Source organism: Centropristis striata, chromosome 8 (assembly GCF_030273125.1).
Source record: "Centropristis striata isolate RG_2023a ecotype Rhode Island chromosome 8, C.striata_1.0, whole genome shotgun sequence".
NCBI classification, from domain to species: Eukaryota; Metazoa; Chordata; class Actinopteri; order Perciformes; family Serranidae; genus Centropristis; species Centropristis striata.
The window spans coordinates 37,575,505-37,598,464 of record NC_081524.1 but is presented as its reverse complement, the minus strand read 5'-3'; the positions used below and the strand labels follow the sequence as shown (position 1 = coordinate 37,598,464).

The following is a 22,960-nucleotide window of genomic DNA, read 5'->3' as shown; positions in this document are numbered from 1 at the left end:
TCAGAGAGGCACATTAAAAAACGGCAAAGATGATATTTAAGTATTCAAACCCTTTATTTTAGCTTATTTAAAAAATCTCATTTAAGTTTATTTGGAAGATACAAATACATTGATTGAGACAATGAGACTTACCAACAATAATAACTATTTTTGTATGCCAATGACATTTCAAATTTTTTCTTTACAATTACTTTTTTTTATTTTGAAAGTGCAGTGCAGTACAGTGAGAATGATCTTTTTTTATATATATTTACATAAGCTTTTATTGCACAATTAAACTATTATACATTGTACACATGCTGGGTTCCTTTTGTGTACAATGAGATATTGTTTGAACAAAAAATAGGTAAGAATTGTTCCGTCGTTCGTTATAAATTGATCATTTTATTATTAATTTGACACAGGAGCCACAGCAGGGGCCAAAGGCTTCTTCACAGGGGCAGTGGCCCCTGGAGGCCCCTGTGTAGAACCGCCACTGGTGCTTTCAATACTAGGACAAGTGAAATGTCTGCTGGGAAGTAGGCTGATGCATAATAACCTTTCTATTTGTTTACTTTACTTTATCAGTCTGTGAATGGGGGCTTTTTCGCAGTAGCAGAGCAGCGTTAGTGGCGAGGCCACATGATAAGAGCGTCTGGCTGTCATCGTCGAAGCAGCACGGTGGGAACGCACTGATGATGTCATAACCGGGGAGACCACCCCCCCTGTGATCAAAGAAATACAAGCAGTCAGTGTTGCATGTTGTAAAGATAAAAAAACATTTTTTATCAGTGCAGGAGGACTTTGTCTCACCTGTGTTTGTCGAGATGCTCCCGCAGCTGCCCGACTGTTTCTGAGAAGCACATTTTCAGGATGTAAGTATGATTTCCGTCTTCTGACTTCACCTTGAGTGTGATGACATCACAGGCGGACGGCGGACGGTCAGAGTTGGAAGTCTGTAGTCTACAGATGGTAAACAACCAGTGTAAAAATAATTACATGGAGGGTAATCAGGCTGCATTGTGGGACATGTATTTTTTAGTTATAAACCTCACATACTTTGATATTTGTAGCTGTAAATTAAGAAGTGCTGAGGCAGAAATGGAAAGGCCGAGACAGTTATTCATGTAACTCGTACTCAATAGAAAACTACAATCTATAAATCAAAATAAATGGGTTAAACATAAAAAGCTGACTGTCTTGATAGGATGCTTTATGTGCTGTTTTTAAAAAACATTTTTTATCAAAGCACATTATTGCAAGTCAGACAATTTATCATGTAAAAATTAAGAGAAACTTTTTCAAAACCATTACTTAGAATGTTGGAATGTTGTTTTTAATGAAATTTTTTACCAGTAAAAAGAAGCAAAAATAAGACTTAAACTTGTGATGAAGTAGATGAGTTTTTTTTACGAGATAGCTATATTATCAATACTATTGAAAATATGAGATGTCATTATACTGACTGACAGATTCCTTTAGGAGGTCACAGGTCCCTGTCACAAGCTAACCAGTGCTGACGCTCCATGGTGACCTGCCCTATTTTCCAGACCAGTGCATAAAATAATCTCCACGATCTTGACTATCAGCTGCTGCGGCCAAATAACCATTTCATTCCGCCTTTACATCATATAGTGTGTTCTTGGATCTAGTAATCCCTTTATCCCCATAAAGTCTGTGTATATTTGAGAGATGGCAGATATCTACCGCCAATATCTCCAACATGAGGGAACTCACTCCAATGTTTAAAAAATAGGTCACTGCAAAAAAGCCAACTTGTATTTTTTTTTGCCTAAAACAGTGATTTAAGTTGGTAAAACTTGGAAATATAAATGATTGACATTTAGGGCAATAATGTAAGTTAGCACAACAAAGGAAGCCAGTTGTCTGCTCAAAAACAAGTTGGTGAGTTGTTGTTACTTATATCTTTAAGTTGGGTTCACAACAAGGGACAATAGTTCTGATAACTCTTATTTGTCTGTTGTGAAATGCGGGAAAGTGGTGAAATTCATTAGCAAAAGCTAGCGGCTAACTGATGCTAGCGGCTAACTGCCTCGGCTACCGACCTCCTAAAGAAATCTCTGTCAGTCAGTATAATGACATCTCATATTTTCAATAGTATTGATAATATAGCTATCTCATAAAAAAAAAAATAAAAAAAAAAATCATCTACTTCATCACAAGTTTAAGTCTTATTTTTTCTTCTTTTTACTGGTAAAAATTGGCTTTCATTAAAAACAACATTCCAACATTCTAAGTAATGATTTTGAAAAAGTTTCTCTTAATTTTGATATGATAAATTGTCTGACTTGCGGAAGTGTGCTTTGATAAAAAGAATCCTATCAAGAAAGTCAGCTTTTTATGTTTAACCAATTTATTTTGATTTATAGATTGTAGTTTTCTATGGAGTACGAGTTACATCAATGCTAACTCAAAATTGTGGTCGCAACATTAGCTGACATTTCATAGCGCCGTTACAATCGTGCCAATTCAGCACATTGCAGAAGTTAGCAGAAGTAAGGATTAAAAGTTATTACAATGTAAAATTATAAGTTGGTACAATTTACAGTTGAGTTGAGAAAAATCTGAATTCAGAGTTGAGCAAACTCAAAAACAAAACTCAAAATATTTAATTTAATTGTCCAACTTAAAATATATCGAAGTTTGTTGCCTTGAAATTTTGAGTTCACCCAACTTTTCTTTTCTTTTGCCGTGTATTACTGTAAGGAAGAGGACAAATAAGTATTTTGATTCTGGGCTCTCGTGTCCCTTTAATACCTCTTTTTCATTGCTTGCAGTGCCGGCGTGTCTATGAGGATCACAGAATTGCTGCTCCGGGCATCAGATGATCCCTAGTGAAAATATTTGTTAGATAATGGGCATACTGAGGTGAGCACAAGCCTAAACAGGCGAGATAGTGTTATAATGTGATCATCTGCTAATCACAAGAGTAGACAGGAACAAAGACTGCTTGCTGCTCACCTGCAGGGCCGCCCTCACTGAGTCCCTGATATCAATCACACGTCCAGCCTTTACTACCACATTCGGTAGCCTGTTCAGGAACTGATCCGTGCTCGGCTTCTTGCCTGTGGCCAGAAGAAAACATGAGAATTATTAGAAGGAAGACTCCCCCTCAGGTCTGACTTTTATCAAATGATATTTGAACAGCACACCAGGCAACTGAGAGCTGACGGCATTTGATGATTCATCTTTCTCCTCACGAACAGCCTGTCCTTCGCCAGGAAACTTATTCCACGGCAGCCTCGAGATAAAATCCTCATCTCGCCTGTCATGGACCTGCACAAAAAATATAATAAGAAGCAAAAAAACGTACCTCTAATTCTTGATCCTTAAGCATTGTGCGTGTTTTTTTTTAGATGGATAGATAGATAGATAGATAGATACATAGATAGATACATAGATAGATAGATAGATAGATAGATAGATAGATAGATAGATAGATAGATAGATAGATAGATCAAGTTTTCCAGTTTTTTATTGAAATTCAAGCAGTTCAAGTCAAATGAACAGCTTGAAAGGGTACAAAGGTAAGTGGTGAACTGCCAGAGGTAAATAAAAAAAGGTAAGCTTAACCAAAACTGAAAAATAATGTACATTTCAGAATTATACAAGTAGGCCTTTTTTCAGGGAACAAGAAATGGGTTAACAACTTAACTCTATGGAGTCTTGGGCTATTTTGTCCATTTTTCAATTCTTTTCATGTCTTTGTAAGTCATTTTGTGTCTTTTTTTTGTCATTTTGGGTCTTTTTTTTTGTCATTTTGGGTCTTTTGGTGTCTTTTTTGTCATTTTGTGTCTGTTTTTGGTCATTTTGTGTCTTTTTTTAGTCCTTTAGTCCGACATAAAATGTGATTTTGAATCTTTTTTTTTACTTTCAAAACACTATCATGCTCAATAAAGAATTTTAAATGTTGCAAATGTGCATTCATTTCAGAGTACACTGAGACATTAAACTGCATTCTTAATTTCCCTCTTGAGGGGAATTCTCCAAGATGTGGTTGACAATCAACTGAAAATATTTTAACCTGTAACTGAATTCACAAGCAAATGTTACTAACATGCCATTATTTAACATGGTGAACACTGTAACATGAGACACTGCTGTGAGGTAGAAGACTTGATACTGAAGGGTTTTAATACCAAATCAGCTTCTCACACCAACAGGCCTACAACAAGTTTTGAGATAAGATTGATAAGAAGCACAGAAGTTGCACACATGCACATTTGCTCCAACACAAATAGACACAAACCTCAAAAGGCACACCATCTGGAAATCTTTCTTGAAGCTCAGATGGAAAATACCCGACCATCAGATCTTGCATGCAGCGCTGCAAAGAAAGAAGAGTTGAACCACCAAAGACTCCAGGTGAAAGCATTCAATTATTTTCATTAACCCTCCTGTTATGTTGCGGGTCAAATTGACCCATTTCCAAGTGAAAAAATCGAAAAAAAAAAGAAAAAAATTAAATAGTTAAAAGTATTTATTTAATTTTTTTTAATCAATCTAATGTAAATACCATTGTATTTGATATGTAGGTCTTTCCAATGCACATACAAAAAAGTTTTAACATGCATTTTATTTTATGAAAAACAAGTGAATTATCCTCACTGAACCTGATCTGTGAGAGGTAAAGAACACCATTGCACTAAATATTGATTTAAATGGTTAGAAATTGAGTTAATCATGAAATATAAACAATGTTTATCGGGATTTTTTAGTTTCTGACACTTTTGGATAATGAAATATGCCCCTGGTCAAACTGACCCACAAACTTTATTGATATTCCTGAGAAACGAACATAACAGGAGGGTTAATTCATTTCAGTGAGCTGACCTGGGTGCTTTGCTCTTGATAGGAGCGGAAGGGACCGTCAAACATGACGATGCCGTTTCTGTACAGACTCAGCTGAATCGGATCCTTTTTTGCCAGCCGTGCACCTTTGGCTGTCGATTGTATGAAACACTCTCCATCCCCCGCCAGGATGTTCAGCTCCTCGATCCTCTGCAGCACCAAGTCAAAGTTTATGTGGAACCTCCTGACCACAGATTCATCTTGCAAAGGAAAGATACCCAACATGTTTTTGAATTATTCTAGGTAGAAGATAAGATAGTAATATTGCTCTATGTTTAGGAGCTACCTGGCTGCCAGAGGCCTCTCTCTGAGCTACGTGGCTGCTCACTTTCAGCCGAGTCACGGCTCTCTTCATCTCCCACCCAGATCATACCATAGTCATTCAGAAAGCTCTGCAAATTCAGCAGAATTCAGTAAGGTGTAATCACAATATTATTATTTTTATTTTTAGAAATTAACTTACTTCCATTTCCAAAATTTGGTTCTGCAGCTTTTGGCACCTTCCTTCAAGATCGTCTCTGTCACTCAGATCATGGTTACTCTCTGAATCCACAAAAAGGTGGCGAAATGTAACCAAAATCAGAAGCTTTTATTTTGAAATTCATAAATCAAACACAGATCTGTACACTGTAACAGATTGCTGTAAGAAAACAGCCAAATTGTGACAGTAACATACTGTTTTCCATTAAAAAGGTATTTTACTGTGGAAAACAATGCATTCTGGGCAATATTTGTAGGTATCTTGCCATTTTTAATTGGCAGGCACTTCCTGTTAAGTTGTTATTAATTCAACTTGTAATGTAGTTAGATTTAATTAATAATGTTGCATGCAATCTGTTGCCTCAGTTTTATTAAGTAGCTATTATTTATCTTCTTTTTTTTTTACAGTGCTTAATTCATAGTAATTGGCTCTATTTAGAAAAAAATGACTGCATTGTATACTGCAACAATATTGCAACTAGCTTCAGCACTATACTGTGTTTTAGTCTACTGTAAAAATCAATGAAATGCAGGATTTTACTTTAATTCAGTATGTGGTTTTATCACAGTAGCATAGTGTAAAGTAGATAACAGTAAGGGAACTTAACAGTAATATTAACAGTAGAATGCTGGCAACCCTGCTGCCAGTATTTTACTGTTAATTTACAAGACAATTGTTTACAGTGTAGAAGTTACCGGATTCTTTCAGAAGCCTCTGCTTTTCCTCCAACACTTTAATCTTTTTATCCTTTGCAAAGAAAAGTAAGAGTTAGATATTTTTGAAGGATGTGTTTAACACAGGGTTGTATCCAACCAATCCTCACATAAAGAACAAACACTAAATATGTGCTTAATGCAAGCAAAACCCATGATATCTCTCTTAATATCTCTCACCTCTAAAAGCATGAACAGGCCTAGTATTGACCAATCGCTTAACCTTTATCAGGCAAAGAACCATATTTGGTAACTTGATCGGACATCTATAACAGGTCAAGCTTTCCTTTATTGTCATTGTATTAAAAAAGTATACTACTAAATTTATGCGTGCTTCTCATATATAAGGTGCTTTAAAAAAGACATTCAGACATTACGCATATGTAATAAGTAGTCTAAAAAGATAATAAATAGTTTAAAGGTAAAAGATTAAGTGGTGAAGGATGCAAATGATGTGTTATTGTCTATTTAGGGTTGCTGTGAGAAAGAGACTATAATAAATATTATCATAATAATCACTCAATTGACCTTGATTTGCAATATAAAAATGAAACATTTTGCAAAAAGTCTTGTAATATCCACCAATAACACTTCAGGGTTGACATTTTCAATTTCCAGGAGTGCCCTATAAAGGGTTAAGGAACTTAATAAGGCATCTTGCATCTTACATATACGCTCAAGATACTTTTAAAAAGGTTTGTGGATCAATAGTGGTGCAATACTGGTTAATTAGAGGGAACTCTGGGTAATTTGTTCTGCTCTGTATACATGCAGGGTAGTGGTGAGAGATATCTGACGGACTTTGTGTTGTAATCTAATGTGAGTTGTGCGCTTTCACCTTGTGTTCAATCTCCTGTGCTTGGCTCTTCACCTTTTTCTCCAGCAGGCAGACCCGCTGCATCATGGCTGACATGAGCTCAAAGTCGCTTGGTGGAGCACCTGAATATAAGGGTAAGAAAAAGCATCCTTTGCACTCTTAAAAATATATATTTTTTGATACAATAAGATAACAAATTCAAATTCAATCAATCAACACTTTATTTCGGACACAGGGGCGGTCCATATAACAATAAAATAAAATAAAACACAATTCTTTCACATTGAATAAAAGAAGATACACTCAGCTTTGGAATAAAAAACTTTGCAGTACTTCTACCTTTCTTTGATGGAGCTTTTGACTTTGAAGTGGAGGCATCATTGGCTGGAGTGTGAGAGGTCTGGGTGGGATTAGAGGATTCATCTGTGTCAGCCAATGCATCCTGAAATTCTGAGGATAAAAACACAAAACAAAACTGAAATATGTAAAAAGTCCCAAAAATAGTCAAAGTAAGATAGATAGATAGATAGATAGATAGATAGATAGATAGATAGATAGATAGATAGATAGATAGATAGATAGATAGATAGATTACTTTATTCATCCCCGAAGGGAAATTCGGTTGTCACAGCAGTCCGGTATTTAAGTACGATAAAATACAATAGAATAAAATACTGAGGCAGCATAAATAAAAACAACAATAGAAAAAAAAACACAGAATAGAACAAGGACACTTAAGAAGTAAGCACTTAAGAAATAATTGTAATAAAGTACAGTATATAATATATAATATAATATGTAATAATAAATAGTAACAATATAAAATAAAATAATTATAAATAAAATAATATGATATATAATATATAAATATATAATAATAGTAATAGTAATAATAATAATAAATAAGGCCGGTATAATAATAATAATAATAGTAGTATATTACAGTATATAGTGATAATAATAATAATAGTAATGTCAGCAACAGTATATATAATAATTAATAATAATAATAATAATAATAATAATAATAATAATAATAATAATAATAATAGTAATAATATTAATAACATAGCAAAGTGTCGTGCGTAGATTTAGTGCATTTCTGTAATGTTGATTCTGTAATATAAGTATAACAGTCACATTTGTCTACATTTAGAATTTTTACTTATGATAATTTACATGCATTTTCCTGAATATTCTTGCATGTGTGCAGCACTTGTAATAGAGTATTTGTGTGTGTGATATGAGGCTTTAGGGTCCCTCCCCACCACTGGTGGGCGCTGTTTCACTGACCTAGTCACTGCACTGTTCTATGTTTTGCATAAGATTTGAATAGAAACCTACCTTTTAACATATTCCTCCTGAAAGGCACTTTTTGTCTGCCGCTGCAGGTCAAAGACACAGAGACACACAAAGACAAATTAATATTTTCTCTATATGACCTCTTTATAGTTTGACACGAAAGATAACATACCATTGGTCTTTCAGAGGGCCCTGCAGTGGAGTGCGCCTCGTTTTCTTCAGCATCGACAAAGGTGAGCTCATTTTACCTGAGACACCAAACTCCTTAAGAGTTAATATTCCAGACTGACTCGACTGAAGGCCTCTTCACGTAGGGGGTTCTTGTGTTTGTTTGGAGTCCGTTGTCATTGGCAACGTACAGCGTGCAGCTGATACAGTAGAATGAGGTAATGCATGTAGTTCATGTCTCATCCACAGGGGGCGCTGTCACAATGTTCAATTCAAGTCAAAGGGGCTTTAGATAGATAGATAGATAGATAGATAGATAGATAGATAGATAGATAGATAGATAGATAGATAGATAGATAGACTTTATTTATCCCAAGCTGGGAAATTACAGTGTAGCAGCAGCATTACACACAGAGACAATAACAACACAATTAAGTAAAAAGAACAACCTAGGCATACTTCAAGCAATAGAATATAAAAATACAATAAAAATACAATAAAATATAAAGTGTCTAAAGAAGGAGTAGAATAGAATTCCAGTGTAGAATAAATATGAATATACAGTATAAAAATGTTGGTGCTATGAAACAAATAAGGTGCAATGAACAGTGTGCATAAAAAACACATAAAGTGCATAGACAGTATGTAATGAACCAGGTTATTATTTGTCTAAAGTCTAAAGTTATTATTCATATACAGTCTATGTTCTAAAGTAGCCTACACAGGGTTGTGTGGCAGTGCAACACTGTAATCAAAATCACAAATAAAATGGGTTAAATTGAACTTTTCCCACATTGATTTCAACCTTTTTAAAATGAATGTATTTCTTTTGTGTGGCTTTTGACTTTTTTTGTTGCCTGAAACAAGCCAAACTAAACTAAACCTACAAGAAATATCGTTTTATGGGATTAAATGATGAGGCAGTGTTTTTTTTATGCTTTGAATAGATGATATTGACATCAGACTGTCATTAAGTGTCTGTCTCTGAGCCCTCCTGGTCCTCTGGTCGGGCTGCTTGCAGCCACTAGTGGGCCGGTGCGGTGCAGCCATCCTGTCCGGCTCAGCCTGGCTCTGGGAGGGAAGAGAGAGGATGCTGAGGCCTGTCAGTCCCACCACACATCCACTACTAACCCGGGGCTACTAGGCTGGTCCGGGCTATGGCTGCACCTATCGCACATTTCGACGAAGACTGGCCGATCCTGGGTGATCTGAGCATGGTGTCCGACCGGAGGCTGCTGCAGAAAGGCCGTGTGTCCGCCGCCGCTGCGGGGGAAACACTACCGCAGCTCCTCCTGCAGAATGAGGATATCCCGGAGCTGAACGACTGCAGCTTCTCCCCGGGGGACACCGGAGTTTTCCGGTCCATGGAGGACCTGGTGAACGATTTTGACGAAAAGTTATCCGCGTGTTTCCACAATTTTAACGCCAAGACGGACCGCATCGCTCCAGTGAGGGAGATCACCGAGGACGCGCTGCTGGAGAAAGACGAGTGAGTGTTGTTTCCGGCCTGTCCGCAGGCTACTATGTTTTTAATTATATGTGCATTATAACGCTTTAACTCACTGCTGCAGGCTGCATTAAAAAAATCATACAAAGGAATGTTATCTGCATTGTCACATTTCCCTTCAGAAATCTAGAATATGTCTATTTAGACATGGTCTATTAATGTGATGAGGCTATTAGTGACAAACTGCCACCATCTTTAATGGAGCCATCAAAGCTCAGGACATAAGTCTGTTTACCACTGTTATAACATGGTAATAACACACCGGGAACATCTATAGGCTACATTGTTGCACATTAAAGCAAACAGAAACAAGTGCGCTGATATCGGCATGTTATCGGTATCTGTCCCGAAATGGCTTTTAAAATCAGATATTTGCCGATATGAGTGAACTGACGAGTCATATCTCTTATACAGCCGATCTGATCGATATTGGAGTATGGCTCGTGCATTATCCAAATCACAGGAGGCACAATATTATTTTTTTAAATGTGTCAAAATCTTGTGAATTAAGTTTTGTGGTGATGTCCCAGCATCCAAATCTTATTCTAAAGACTTAATAATACATCTTTGTGTGCATATCTATGGGGCAAAAATGAATGAATCATTTTGCAACTGCAATTACAGTCAAAATAATTGCAATTACATATTTTTCTTCTAAATCCTGAAGCCCTAATTGGCACTTGTGATCTCTTTCCCAGTATCACATTAATTGTAGGCCCATTTTTGTGATTGTTTTATATTGTATCATATCTTCATGAATATTGTTTTCATCAGATATTCTATATGATTCATATTTTGACCTGAAATGGTCAGTTAATTAGAAAATAATTAACAATTTTGATTATCTATTCATCATTTCTGTCATTTATCAGAAAATATATATAATTGGGAAATTTAAATATAATGGTATTGTTTTAAACCTTAATTTTAGCATCATGTTTAGTGGACAAACTGCAGAATCAAAAAACGAAACATTGTCACTGGTACCAAAACATGTTCAATGCAGATTTCGGCTTCAGTGATGCCCTCAAATGATATCATCTATGGCTTTTTTTTTATCTTGATAAGCTCTGTTGAGGATTATACTTCAACCTCTGCATCAAAACTGTTTAATCTGATTGTGACATTGGTGGGTGAAAATATTTTGTGTCTTTGTATATACAGTCACTCCCAGTGCACAAATGTAGGTTTGTTTTTCTTAAATTGTTGTTTTTACAGAATTACTACAGTGCTGCAGTGATTAAATTAACAAAAAAGAGTATTTCTTTTAATGAATGGTGAAGAAAGCAAATATATCCTGACTTTATGTCCCTATATGGGTCAAACTATACAATCAGTAGATGCTACATTTCCCTTAATGCACTAACACCTTTTGTTACTCTTGCTCTGCCTGGTAAATGCCTTCGTCTTTGAAACTCGCTGGCTTTCTGTTCTAAATTTGGAGCCTCCAAACTCAGGCGGAGATAAACACAATGACATCATTAAGGCTCTTAAATTAGGTCTGAGCGTTATCACACTTAAGAAAAGCTCTCTTTGTATAGCACAATTCAACACAAGGTAATTCAAAGTGCTTTACATACACATTAAAACAGCAAGACACGATTGAAAACAGTAAAAACAGTCAATTAAAACAGGGAAATATAAATAAAAATATAAATAAGATAAAATAAGATACAGCAGGATAAGAAAAAAGATAAAATAATAAAAAGCACAAGTCAAACATTGCGTAGTTAAAAAGTAAGGGCAGTAGAGTAGAGCAGATAAGTGTTAAAGTTAAGAGTACGCTGCAGTAAACCAGCTATTCTCAACCTTGGGGTCGGGACCCCAATTGGGGTCGCGAGATGATTTCTGGGGGTCAGCAAATCATTTTGGAAGTCAGCTCTGTCTCCACTGTGTTAAAGTGATCATGTGTTAATGTGTTTTAGTCTTTTTGGTCACTTAATGTCTTTTTTTGGTAATTTTCTGTGTTTTTTGGTAATTTGTGTGTTTTTTTGATCATTTTGTGGTCAATTTGTGTCTTTTTTGGTCCTTTTGTGTCTTTTTTTATCATTTTGTGTCTTTTTTGGTCATTTTGTTTCCTTTCTTTGGTCATTTTGTGTCTTTTTTTAGTCATTTCGTGTGTTTATTTGGTGATTTTGTTTCTTTTTTGGGTAATTTTGTGTCTTTTTTGGTAATTGTGTGTCTTTTTGGTCATTCTGTGTGTTTTTTGGTCATTTGTGTCTTTTTTTGTGTCTTTTTTTGATCATTTTGTGGTCAATTTGTGTCTTTTTTGGTCCTTTTGTGTCTTTTTTTGATCATTTTTGTGGTCAATTTGTGTCTTTTTTGGTCATTTTGTTTCCTTTCTTTGGTCATTTTGTGTCTTTTTTTAGTCATTTTGTGTCTTTATTTGGTCATTTTGTTTCCTTTTTTTGGTCATTTTGTTTCTTTTTTGGTTGATCTGAACTGTGCGTGTGAGATTCTGCATTCATGTAACATGCATGTTAAATTGGGGGTCGCGACTCAAAAAGGTTGAGAACTACTGCAGTAAACAATAGTGTTTTTGTCCTGATTTAAAGGAGCAGAAGACTTTAGACACCTGTTTATACAGACTAAGTAGTCCACTAAGCTTTAATTTATTTTGGACGATTTATTTGGTTATTTCTCCCTCCAAAGAATCTGGAAGGCATTGACCAGTAACTACGGCCATGTGATGCCGGTGGACTGGAACCAGTCTCTTACTCGCTCCCACCACATCCCCACATTCAACCTGGAGGAGAAACCCGTGAGTGACTCAACCCCTCCCATCCCAACGCTGTCCCATTTTCCCTTCAACCCCCCTCCCTCCCACCCCAAATCTCTTTTCTGTTCATCTCACAAATCTCAAATATTTATTGTGCCAGGGTTTATCGCCTTGATTAAATTCCCTCCCCCTGCTCTGCTCCTGGCTAGAGAAAGACTGATGTCACTGCGGAGCTGTCGGACGATGAGGAGCTGAGGGAGCAGCTGGACATGCACTCCATCATCGTCTCCTGCCTCGCCGAGGAGCCCCTCTTCACCGCAGAGCAGGTTAGTAACATGCAAACATCAGTGGTGGAAAGTAACTAAGTACATTTACTCAAGTACTGTACTTAAGTATTTCCATTTTATGTTACTTTTTACTTCTACTTCATTTCATTTTTAGGCAACTATTGTACTTTTTACTCCACTACATTTAGCTGCCATCTTTAGTTACTTTAGTTACTTTTCAGGTCGAGATTTAACATAAAACATAATAGATTTAAAATTTGTACTAATTAAACCACACAAAAGTATATTAAGTAGTTAAAATGAGCCCTATGTTGACAACAGTAAATTCAAAGCTAACATAAATGCATCAAAAATAATAATACAATAATATATTTGGACAATCTGAGTGAATCCATTATGCATTGCGAATACTTTTACTTTTGATACTTTAAGTACATTTTGATGCTGATACTTCTGTACTTTTACTTAAGTAAGTTTTGAATGCAGGACTTTTACTTGTAGTGGAGTAATTTCACAGTGTGGTATTAGTACTTTTACTTGAGTAAGGGATCTGAATACTTCTTCCACCACTGGCAAACATCTTCCTCCTCACTGCAAAAAAAGAAAAGTTGGGTGAACTCAAAATTTCAAGGCAACAAACTTCGATAAAATTTTAAGTTGGACAATTAAACTAAATATTTTAAGATTTGTTTTTGAGTTTGCTTAACTCTGAATTCTGTCAACTCAACTGTAAGTTGCACTAACTTATAATTTACATCGTAATAACTTGTCAGCTAATATTGCGACCACAATTTTGAGTTAGCATTGATACGCTAATGGCTACTCTTGTAGCTGTAACAAGCAGCGCCGCTAGCATCAGTTAGCCGCCAGCATCAGTTAGCCGCCAGCATCAGTTAGCCGCTAGCATCAGTTAGCCGCTAGCATCAGTTAGCCGCCAGCATCAGTTAGCCACTAGCATCAGTTAGCCTCTAGCATCAGTTAGCCGCTAGCATCAGTTAGCCGCCAGCATCAGTTAGCCGCCAGCATCAGTTAGCCGCCAGCATCAGTTAGCCGCTAGCATCAGTTAGCCTCTAGCATCAGTTAGCCGCTACAATCAGTTAGCCTCTAGCATCAGTTAGCCGCTAGCATCAGTTAGCCGCAAGCGTCAGTTAGCCGCCAGCGTCAGTTAGCCGCTAGCATCAGTTAGCCTCTAGCATCAGTTAGCCGCTAGCATCAGTTAGCCGCTAGCGGCAGTTAGGCGCCAGCATCAGTTAGCCGCTAGCATCAGTTAGCCGCTAGCATCAGTTCGCCGTTAGTTTTCCCTAATGACCGAATTTCACCGCTTTCCTTCATTTCACAACAAAGAAATAAGAGTTAGCAGAACTATTGTCCCTTGTTGTGAACCCCAACTTAAAGATATAAGTAACAACAACTCACCAACTTGTTTTTGAGCAGACAACTGGCTTCCTTTGTTGTGCTAACTTACATTATTGCCCTAAATGTCAATAATTTATATTTCCAAGTTTTACCAACTTAGAATAGAATAGGTCTTTTTGTCATTGTCACATGTACAACGAAATTCAAAGTGCTCTCCAGTAAGTGCAACATTTATGAGTCTCTAAAAATATAAATATAAAAGGAAAAAAGTATGTACAATTCAAAATACCCACTGTTCAAATCACTGTTTTACGCCAAAAAATACAAGTTGGCTTTCTTGCAGTGCTGTTTATCTCATGCCAGATGCAGCCACAGTGTGGAGCCTATGAATGCAGAGCAACAGCTTTAATCCCTCTGTGTTTCCGCTAGATTTTATAACGGATGTGTGCGGGGTTATTGTGAGCACGGCCTCTGATGTGTGCATGCTGCTCTGTGCAGGTTATCGAGGAGATAGAGGAGATGATGCAGGACTCTCCTGACATGGAGGCAGGGCATAATCCGTCTCAGTCGGACCTCTCGATGCTCTCTCTGGATGTCCAGAGGACCACCAGGAGCCCAAGCTTCGAGTTGAGTAAGTGTCAGGCCTGTGGGTCAAAAAAAATAATCATAATGTTGCAGTCTTTTTGCAGCGTGATACGTTATCTTGTCATTTGTGAATGACACAGCGGTTCAACAACAGCTCGGTATCAAGGTTATAATAGTTTTGGATTTTTCATTAGTTTTAGTTTTAATTTCGTTGTGAATTTTTGTTTTCAAATTCAGTTAGTTTTAGTTAGTTTTTAGAGTGAGTTTTCTAGTTTTAGTTTAGTTTTTATTTTTTGAAAATGCTTAGTTTTAGTTTAGTTTTTATTAGTTTTAGTGTTAGTTTTAGTTTTTTTGTAATGGGCTATTTGTTGGTGCCAGATTCAAAGAGGTCATAATAAATGTTTCCTTTATTTCCTTTGGTTTATCATCTCAGCCCCAATAAGGTTATTAACTCTTGCAGTTCTGGGTGTTTTGAATTTTGGTTCTAGTGTAAACATCCCAGTCTCAGTAAACATATTCACCATGTGTTGCATGTTCCAATAGAAACACTGAATTATGAATGAAAAAAGTTGACAAAAACTAAGGACATTTTCACTATAATTTTAGTTAGTTTTAGTTAGTTTTGTAACCACACAATACAGTTTCAGTTAGTTATTGTTTTTTTTAAAAACTCTAGTTTTTATTTTTATTTCAGTTAACGAAAATGTTTTTTCAATTCTAGTTTTCGTTAGTTTTCGTTAACTATAATAACCTTGGTTGGTATGTGTGTCTGTGACCCAGAGGTGAGGACCCTGAGCGTTGCAGAGCTGAATGAGCGTCTGGAGGAGATGGAGGCGAACATCAGGAGGTTCTCAGAGGAGCTGGTGACACAGCTGGCGCTCAGGGACGAGCTGGACTTTGAAAAAGAGGTGAAGAACAGCTTCATCTCAGCGCTCATCGACGTACAGAACCGGCAGAAGGAGCACCGGGAGCTGCTGAAGAAGAAGAAGAAGCTTAAAGGTGGAGCCGGGACGTCGCAGGGCCACGCGGAGAAAACGGTTGGATCAGTGAGTGCTTTATTCTTTAACCCATTGAGGCCTAAAACGCCTGTAAAACCTCTGGGCGATTTTAAAATCAGCCCCTAAAACCTGAAGTTTTTCTGGAAATTCAACAGAAGTGTCAACGCTTCTACTAAATAATTGATTTTTCAGCCTCTGTAGCAGATAGTATATAGACAGATAGATAGATAGATAGATAGATAGATAGATAGATAGATAGTAATAGAGCTGATTTTTTAATATGTCTCTCTGCTCAGGCCTGATATTGGGATCATTTTACATTGGGTAGGAGTATTTAAACACCATATCATTTTATCTAAGGGGAACTTCAGTATTTTTAAACATGGTTTCCCAGTGTCCTTGCACCAACTAAAACAGGGTTCAAGGGCAATTATGTTGTGTCAATCTAAGGTTAGGTTCACTAAAAGTTGCTTGTTTTCGTCACTGACAGGCTCAGATTGTTGTTATAAGTGTCTGACAATAATATGGAATGGAAATTCTGGAAATTCAACAGAAGTGTCAACGCTTCTACTAAATAATAGATTTTTCAGCCTCTGTAACAGATAGAAATTAAATTCAAAAAGTATTTGAGAGCTTATACAAATACTACAAAACAATGTATCCGCTTTCCAGGCTTCAATGGGTTAAACTCTGTTTTAGTAAACATCACAAGCCGGATCTCTGATGATCTTATAGTATCTCAAGATATTTATTTTCCACTGATTGCTTGCATTTCTTGCTGTTTTCCTACTGTATTTTCCCAAAATCTTTTCCCATCTTCATCAGCCCTCTCTTATTTCTTATGTTTCTCCGCTTTACTTCCTTCCTCCTCAGCGCTTCAGCGTGGAGGGACTCTCCTCCGTCATTCAGAACAGCTTCCGGCAAACTTTTGGCAGCGGGTGCAGTGAAAGACAGGTTACTTTGTATTTCTCTCTCAGCTTCTGAACTTTATCTTCCTGTTTTCTGCACTAAAAAAACCCCTTCCATAGGAAATTCACAGTCCACAGTAACATCCAATCTACAAACTTCTCTGCTCTCATCTCAGCTGTCTCTCTCTCTCTGTCTCTGTTTTATGATGGAATACAGTATTTGACAACAGTCATCCCATATGAGAAGAAGGGACACCCTCCATCACTTGAGGACCTCCAGATCCTGACTAAGAGTGAGTTTCTTCCTCTGTACCAGCAGTGTTAACCCTTTATCAGGCAAAGAACTATATTTGGTAACTTCAGGTAATATTTCGAGAAAAAAGTTGCAAATTTACTAGATTAAAGTGGCAAATCTACGAGAAAAAAAGTAGCAAATTTAAGAGATTTAAAGCGGCAAATCTGCGCGAAAAAAGTTGCAGATTTACGAGAAAAAAGTCGGAAAAAAGCAACTTTTTTCTCCCAGATTCACCACTTTATCCACTTTAATAGGGCACTCATTGAAATACTTGCAAATTCCAAATTTCAACCCAAGAGAATATTGGAGGATATTACATACAGCCAGAATGTGTAAAAAAAAACATACGAAAATAATATTTTGAGAAAAAAGTTGACGAGATTAAAGTGCCAAATCTACGAGAAAAAGCAACTTTTTTCTCCCAGATTCACCACTTTAAATCTCATAAATCTGCACATTTTTTTCTCGTAGATTTGCCACTTTAATCTCGTAAACTTTTTTCTCAAAATATTATTTCCGTATGTTTTTTTTACACATTCTGGCTGTATGTAATATCCAATATTCTCTAGGGATGAAATTTGCAAGTATTTCAATGAGTACCCTATTAAGGGTTAAAGTGGTGAATCTGGGTGAAAAAAGTTGCTTTTTTCCCACTTTTTTCTTGTAAATCTGCAACTTTTTTCGCGCAGATTTGCCACTTTAAATCTCTTAAATCTGCGACTTTTTTTCTTGTAGATTTGCCACTTTAATCTAGTAAATTTGCAACTTTTTTCTCAAAATATTACCTGACTCTTACTACCAAATATAGTTCTTTGCCTGATAAAGGGTTAACTTTAGTGGCTGTGATTGATCCATTCACTCCTCTGTTTGTGCTTTCAGTCCTACAAGCTATGAGAGACGACAGTGACAAGGTGCCCAGTCTCTTAACAGACTATATTCTCAAAGGTGAGCTTTTCTCTTTTCTTGTTTGCAGAGTGATATATTGGCAGTGTGTCTGCACTGTAAATGATGTTTCACTGGAACCAGTGGATCAATGACTGATCCATTTTGACCGGTGCTCGTGATGTGAAGTCAGAAGGGGACATGCTATGCTCATTTTCAGATTCATAAAACATGAATAAACATCATAAAACTTTAATATTAACCACCTTATTTTTTTTATACTGCCCATGTCTGCTGCAGCTCTATTTAACCTCTTCCTGAGACGCTCTATTGTGTCTCTTTCAAAAACCGCCAGTCTGCTCTGATTGGTCAGCTGTTCTTATGTTATGTTTTATAGCAAATAAAAAAGGAAGGGACAATATGTTGCATTTTATGTCACTGGTGCCAAGTGTGTAGTTTTCTACATGTATCTAATTGTAAATTGATAAAATTACCTTTAAACATACTTGATATAAGTAATCCAGTATTGTAAACGTCATTATAATTAGTTGTGCAGTTGCTGTTGCTTGGTATTGCAGTTGAGAGCAGGTACTCGCTTGGAAACAGTTCAGCTTGATGCTGATATATGAGGAATTGACAGATGCCAGAAAGTATCGCTTTTATATGTTGTGCCATGGGAAAAAAACAGAAAAAACAACAAGGAGATATTCATAGTGTCTTGAAAGCATTATATAAATCTGGTATTTAAAAGTCTGTCAGCACTCTGAAGTCTCAAATGTCCCAGTGCTCAATAAGTACTTGAGGACATGAACCAGAAGAGCTCTGAGAACAGTTCCTGGATGTAACTAGGGGCGCCGATTTCCTTAATTTTGCGGGATCGGTGATCGGCCAATTCCTTTATGTCAAACCGATCTTATCTACCTAGATAATAACCCCCCACCGGCAAAGCAGTGCTCCCAATGTTGCTAAATTCAGCAACTTTTCAGACCCCCTTAGCAACTATTTTTCAAGAAAGCGACTGGAGACAAATCCAGCGACTCCTTCTTACTATTCTTAACGAGCCGATAACGAGGCCGGCTTGTTAAGAAGAGCCGACTCTAGCTTTTTTAATGATTTAATGACTGTTCGAATATTCGAAAATCGATGCCCTCCCTAGTTGTATGTATGTTGTACTATAACGAAACCAAAAACTCAGGACACTTTATTTATGGTTGCAGTTCTTTTGTTAGTTTGTCCTGTAAATTTATTTTAAGTTCAATATTTTATTAACTACCTCAGACATTGTGATTTCCTTTATTTGTTAAAGGAAAATACTGCTGTGTTATTGTTTTCCAATAAAATAAGATTCAAACATTGAAGGTTCAGCTGTGAGTTATAAAAAATCGGTATCGGTCAAAATCAGAATCGGCAGGTCAGGCTTTTTAAAAAAATCGCTGATCGGCCAGAAAATTGCAATCGGTGCAGCCCTACATGTAACTGGATCACACTGCAGCAGTAAATGCAATCTTAGCTTAAAAATGTCCATGTCAGGCAAGTTTAAACTGCACACTGTTGATAACCTTTAAGAAACAGAAAAACAGGCATTAGTCTTGAAAGCAAATCACCAACCATCTTCAAGAAAATAAAAAAACAAAAAAAAGTGGAAAATGAGTTGTTCCTTTGCATCCTTCGCATACTGATCAGGCAGTTTTTCAAGTTTGGGCAAAGTTGTGGTCAAAAAGAAGACAGAACTTGACAGTACTGACATCAGCTGGAGTCAACAGTTATTAATGTTAAAAACTGAAAGAAATATGCCCTCTTATCTTTTATCACTTTTATCCTTTCACGCACGTTTTCATCCTTTCATGTTGTCTTTCTCTGCTCCTCATGATCTAACGTATCGCTGCCTCACCAGCTCTGGTGTGAGCGATGGACGGTGTGAGAGGTTTGTTCCACATGTCATGGTCATTGTTGTGGTTGTCACTGCTCACATTGGGAGAGCGCCCCCTCTCTACCACTGAACGTAGTGCAGTCTGACCCCGGTGTTCTCCTCTTCACTCTACACCTCCTCTAGTGACCGCCTGCATGGTTGATCACTCACTGCCACACACATTCAGTTCTATTTACCCTCAAGTTACCTTTTAGGACACAGTTGAGTGATAGTTAGGCTGCTAAGACCAGTGGTGGAAAGTAACTAAGTGCATTTACTCAAGTACTGTACTTAACCCTCCTGTTGTCCTCGGGTCAAGGAAGGAAGAAGAGGGAAGGACGCAAAGGGAAGTAAAAAAGGATGGAGGAAAGAAGGAAGGAAAGAAAGAAGGATGGAGGAAGGAAAGAAGAGAGGAGGAAAAGGAGAAAGAATGGAAAGGAGAGAGAAAGGAAGGAGGATGGAGGAAAGAAAGGGGAGGAGGAGAAGAAAGGAAGGAAAAAATTAAGAAGGAAGGAGGGAGAAAAGGAGGGAGGCAGGAAGGAAAGAGGGCAGAAAGGAGGGAGGAAGGAAGGAAAGAGGGCAGAAAGGAAGGAGGAAGGAAAGAAAGGAGGGAAGGAAAGGGGGGGCGAGGGAAGGGAAGAAGGAAGGAGGATAGAGGAAGGGATGGAGGCGGGAGGGATGAAAGAAGGAAGGAAGGAGGAAAGGAGAGGAAATCAGGAGGAAGGAAAGAAGAGAGAAAGGAAAGGAGATAGCGGAAGGAAGAAAGAAAAGAAGGGAAGGAGAGAGGAAAGGAAGGAAGGAAAGAAAGAAAGGAGGGCGAGGGAAGGAAAGAAGGAAGGAGGATAGAGGAGGGAGGAAAGAAGGAAGGAAGGAGGAAAGAAGAGAGGAAGGCAGGAGGAGGGAGGAAAGAAGGAATAGTCAAAACAGATTGGGTCAATTTGACCCGGAAGGACGACAGGAGGGTTAAGTACAATTTTGAGGTACTTGTACTTTACTTGAGTGTTTATATTTTCTCTAAATGTATACTTCTACTCCACTACATTTTGCGGCAAATATTGTACTTTTTACGCCACTACATTTAGCTGACAGCTTTAGTTACTTTTCAGGTCGAGATTCAACATAAAACATATGATCAATTTAAGGTGATTAGACTTTTTTTATTTTATCAAATCTTATAACAGTATATTAAGTACTTAAATGAGCCATATCTTTACAAAATTATAACCCTGCTTACATAAAATCATCAATACAAATAATCTAATAATATATTTAGAATATATAAAACAATCTGAGTGGGTCCATTCTGCATAACGAGTACTTTTACTTTTGATACTTTAAGTACACTTTGATGCTGATACTTTTGTACTTTTACTTAAGTAAGTTTTGAATGCAGGACTTTTACTTGTAGTGGAGTAATTCCATTGTGTTGTATTAGTACTTTTACTTAAGTACGGGATCTGAATACTTTTTCCACCACTGGCTAAGACTGCAAGTATTTATCCTCACCCACCCTACTTCAGAGATAAGTTTGTCAGCAGCGCTAACTCGTGCTAAAATTTTTAATTTTCCTTTTGTTTTTCCTCTTAATCTCCTAATTTGTACTGATCCCCTCATCCTGAAGCTTCATCCCTGTTCACTCACAGCTCTGCTAATATTTATTTCTACTGTTATTACAGTGCTTTGCCCGACGTAGGCCAGGGGGACGGTGTCCAACAATCTGCACAGGCTTCACAAAGTTTCTGAAGATGAAGAGGACTGGTAATTTTTGCAGACATGAAGCACACTTAATTTATTCTTGCATGTTTTTTTGTTTTTTTTACCTCAAGATGTGACTTTTTTGTGTGTTCTTTTCTTCATTTATTTGTATTTAATTATGTGAGCATTGTGATTTTGCAAACCTTGTGTGCTCCTGTAGATTTTTAACTTCTTTCAGTGTTTTTTAAGTTTCCTGCACTATGAAAGAGTATCTTAAAAATGACAAATGATATAAGAAAAATACCCAGATAGATATATATGTCTGCACTGAGCCCTGCTTGTTGGTTACAAGAGCAGAGCTACGATGCAAAGGGCTTTGTATTTATATGAAGTGCTGAACGATCCACTGAGCAGCGAACAAAAGCACGTCGAAGTTGCAGTAATAATAATAAAAACAAGTGTTAAAAAAGGTTACAGCATTACAGCAGCACATGAGACAGATCAGACAGGTACAGGATACAGATACATAGAACATAATGTCATAATAACAAATTGATGAGTTAGTTAGCTTAAAGGAACACTCCACCGTTTTTTCATATTAAAACATGTTATTTGGTCAAGTAAGACGAGTTGATACAGACCTCTTGCGTCTCAATGCGTGCACTCAATCGCCCTGGCGCGCGGCGCCACTTGGCTAGCACTTAGCTTAGCCCAGTTCATTCATTAGGATCCAAACAGATGGACAGTTAGAAGCGACCAAACTCCTCCACGTTTTCCCTATTTAAATACAGCTACACGAGTAGTTAAACGACCAAGTATGGCGACTCAAAATAAAACGTGGCGCTTTTCTAAGCGGATAAAAAGGAGAACTATAATGTATGGCGGAATAGCACTTGGGAGCACTTCGACTCGGCGCAGTAATATCATCACTCCTGAGGGGAGAAGATTTTTCAGGAGTGATGATATTACTGCCTAATGAATGAACTGGGCTATGCTAAGTGCTAGCCAAGTGGCGCCGCGCGCCAGGGCGATTGAGTGCACGCATTGAGACGCAAGAGGTCTGTATCAACTCGTCTTACTTGACCGAATAACATGTTTTAATATGAAAAAACGGTGGAGTGTTCCTTTAAACCAGTGTGCATAAACATAATATAAAACCATCATATGATTCAACACATGTAGCAGCAGACTAAGTGCGTTATCTGCTTCCACCTCAGCAGAACACGACATCTATTATTATTATTATTATTATTATTATTGTTATTCTGATGAAGATAAAGTGTGATGGTGATGTAGTCTGGACTGAAATTAACTAACTAACTATGCATTTGAATGAACACTGAATTGTGACCCATGCACTGTCTGTACTTTGGACGCTGGCTGAACTCTGAATCAGAGACGCAGCGTCGACGTGCCTGCTGCGCACACGGCAGCTTGTTATTCTGTATGTATTCTGGACAAACTGCCTTTGCCTTTGCCTCAACTTT

At 37.3% G+C, this 22,960-nt stretch overlaps 2 protein-coding genes across 4 annotated transcripts; one reads left to right on the top strand and one right to left on the bottom strand.

Moving 5' to 3' along the window:
• Positions 1 to 282: 282 nt before the first annotated feature.
• ubxn11 (UBX domain protein 11) lies at positions 283 to 8,618 on the bottom strand. Its single transcript, XM_059338389.1, has 14 exons — positions 8,337 to 8,618; positions 8,207 to 8,247; positions 7,202 to 7,312; positions 6,884 to 6,984; positions 6,028 to 6,079; positions 5,315 to 5,394; positions 5,138 to 5,243; positions 4,834 to 5,051; positions 4,250 to 4,327; positions 3,153 to 3,276; positions 2,962 to 3,065; positions 2,758 to 2,831; positions 793 to 942; positions 283 to 704 (listed from the first exon to the last, which is right to left on the bottom strand). Exons 1-14 carry the CDS (start codon positions 8,405 to 8,407, stop codon positions 551 to 553), a joined length of 1,464 nt encoding a protein of 487 aa, XP_059194372.1. The 5' UTR covers positions 8,408 to 8,618; the 3' UTR covers positions 283 to 550.
• On the top strand, positions 8,270 to 21,937 carry fez2a (fasciculation and elongation protein zeta 2a). Of its 3 annotated transcripts, none has more exons than XM_059338392.1 (9): positions 8,270 to 8,397; positions 9,308 to 9,821; positions 12,492 to 12,600; positions 12,768 to 12,884; positions 14,700 to 14,832; positions 15,567 to 15,832; positions 16,658 to 16,738; positions 16,910 to 16,985; positions 17,867 to 18,921. In XM_059338392.1, exons 2-9 carry the CDS (start codon positions 9,490 to 9,492, stop codon positions 18,022 to 18,024), a joined length of 1,272 nt encoding a protein of 423 aa, XP_059194375.1. In that variant the 5' UTR covers positions 8,270 to 8,397; positions 9,308 to 9,489; the 3' UTR covers positions 18,025 to 18,921. The 3 variants fall into 3 exon arrangements, with proteins under 3 accessions (XP_059194375.1, XP_059194376.1, XP_059194374.1); XM_059338393.1 differs by lacking the exon at positions 8,270 to 8,397 and adding an exon at positions 21,455 to 21,937 and having other exon boundaries at positions 9,186 to 9,821; positions 17,867 to 17,932; XM_059338391.1 differs by lacking the exon at positions 8,270 to 8,397 and having other exon boundaries at positions 9,186 to 9,821.
• The last annotated feature ends 1,023 nt before the right edge of the window (positions 21,938 to 22,960 follow it).

What these genes read in the sequence shown, in the direction of transcription:
- ubxn11 (XM_059338389.1), bottom strand. Translation starts at nt 8,407, where the DNA reads ATGAGCTCACCTTTGTCGATGCTGAAGAAAACGAGGCGCACTCCACTG. An exon ending in CACAGGAGATTGAACACAAG is followed by an intron (nt 6,080 to 6,883) that starts GTGAAAGCGCAC and finishes TTCTTTGCAAAG; the next exon opens with GATAAAAAGATTAAAGTGTT. An exon ending in GAGCATCTCGACAAACACAG is followed by an intron (nt 705 to 792) that starts GTGAGACAAAGT and finishes CTTTGATCACAG; the next exon opens with GGGGGGTGGTCTCCCCGGTT.
- fez2a (XM_059338392.1), top strand. Translation starts at nt 9,490, where the DNA reads ATGGCTGCACCTATCGCACATTTCGACGAAGACTGGCCGATCCTGGGT. An exon ending in GCGCTGCTGGAGAAAGACGA is followed by an intron (nt 9,822 to 12,491) that starts GTGAGTGTTGTT and finishes CTCCCTCCAAAG; the next exon opens with AATCTGGAAGGCATTGACCA. An exon ending in GCGGGTGCAGTGAAAGACAG is followed by an intron (nt 16,739 to 16,909) that starts GTTACTTTGTAT and finishes GATGGAATACAG; the next exon opens with TATTTGACAACAGTCATCCC.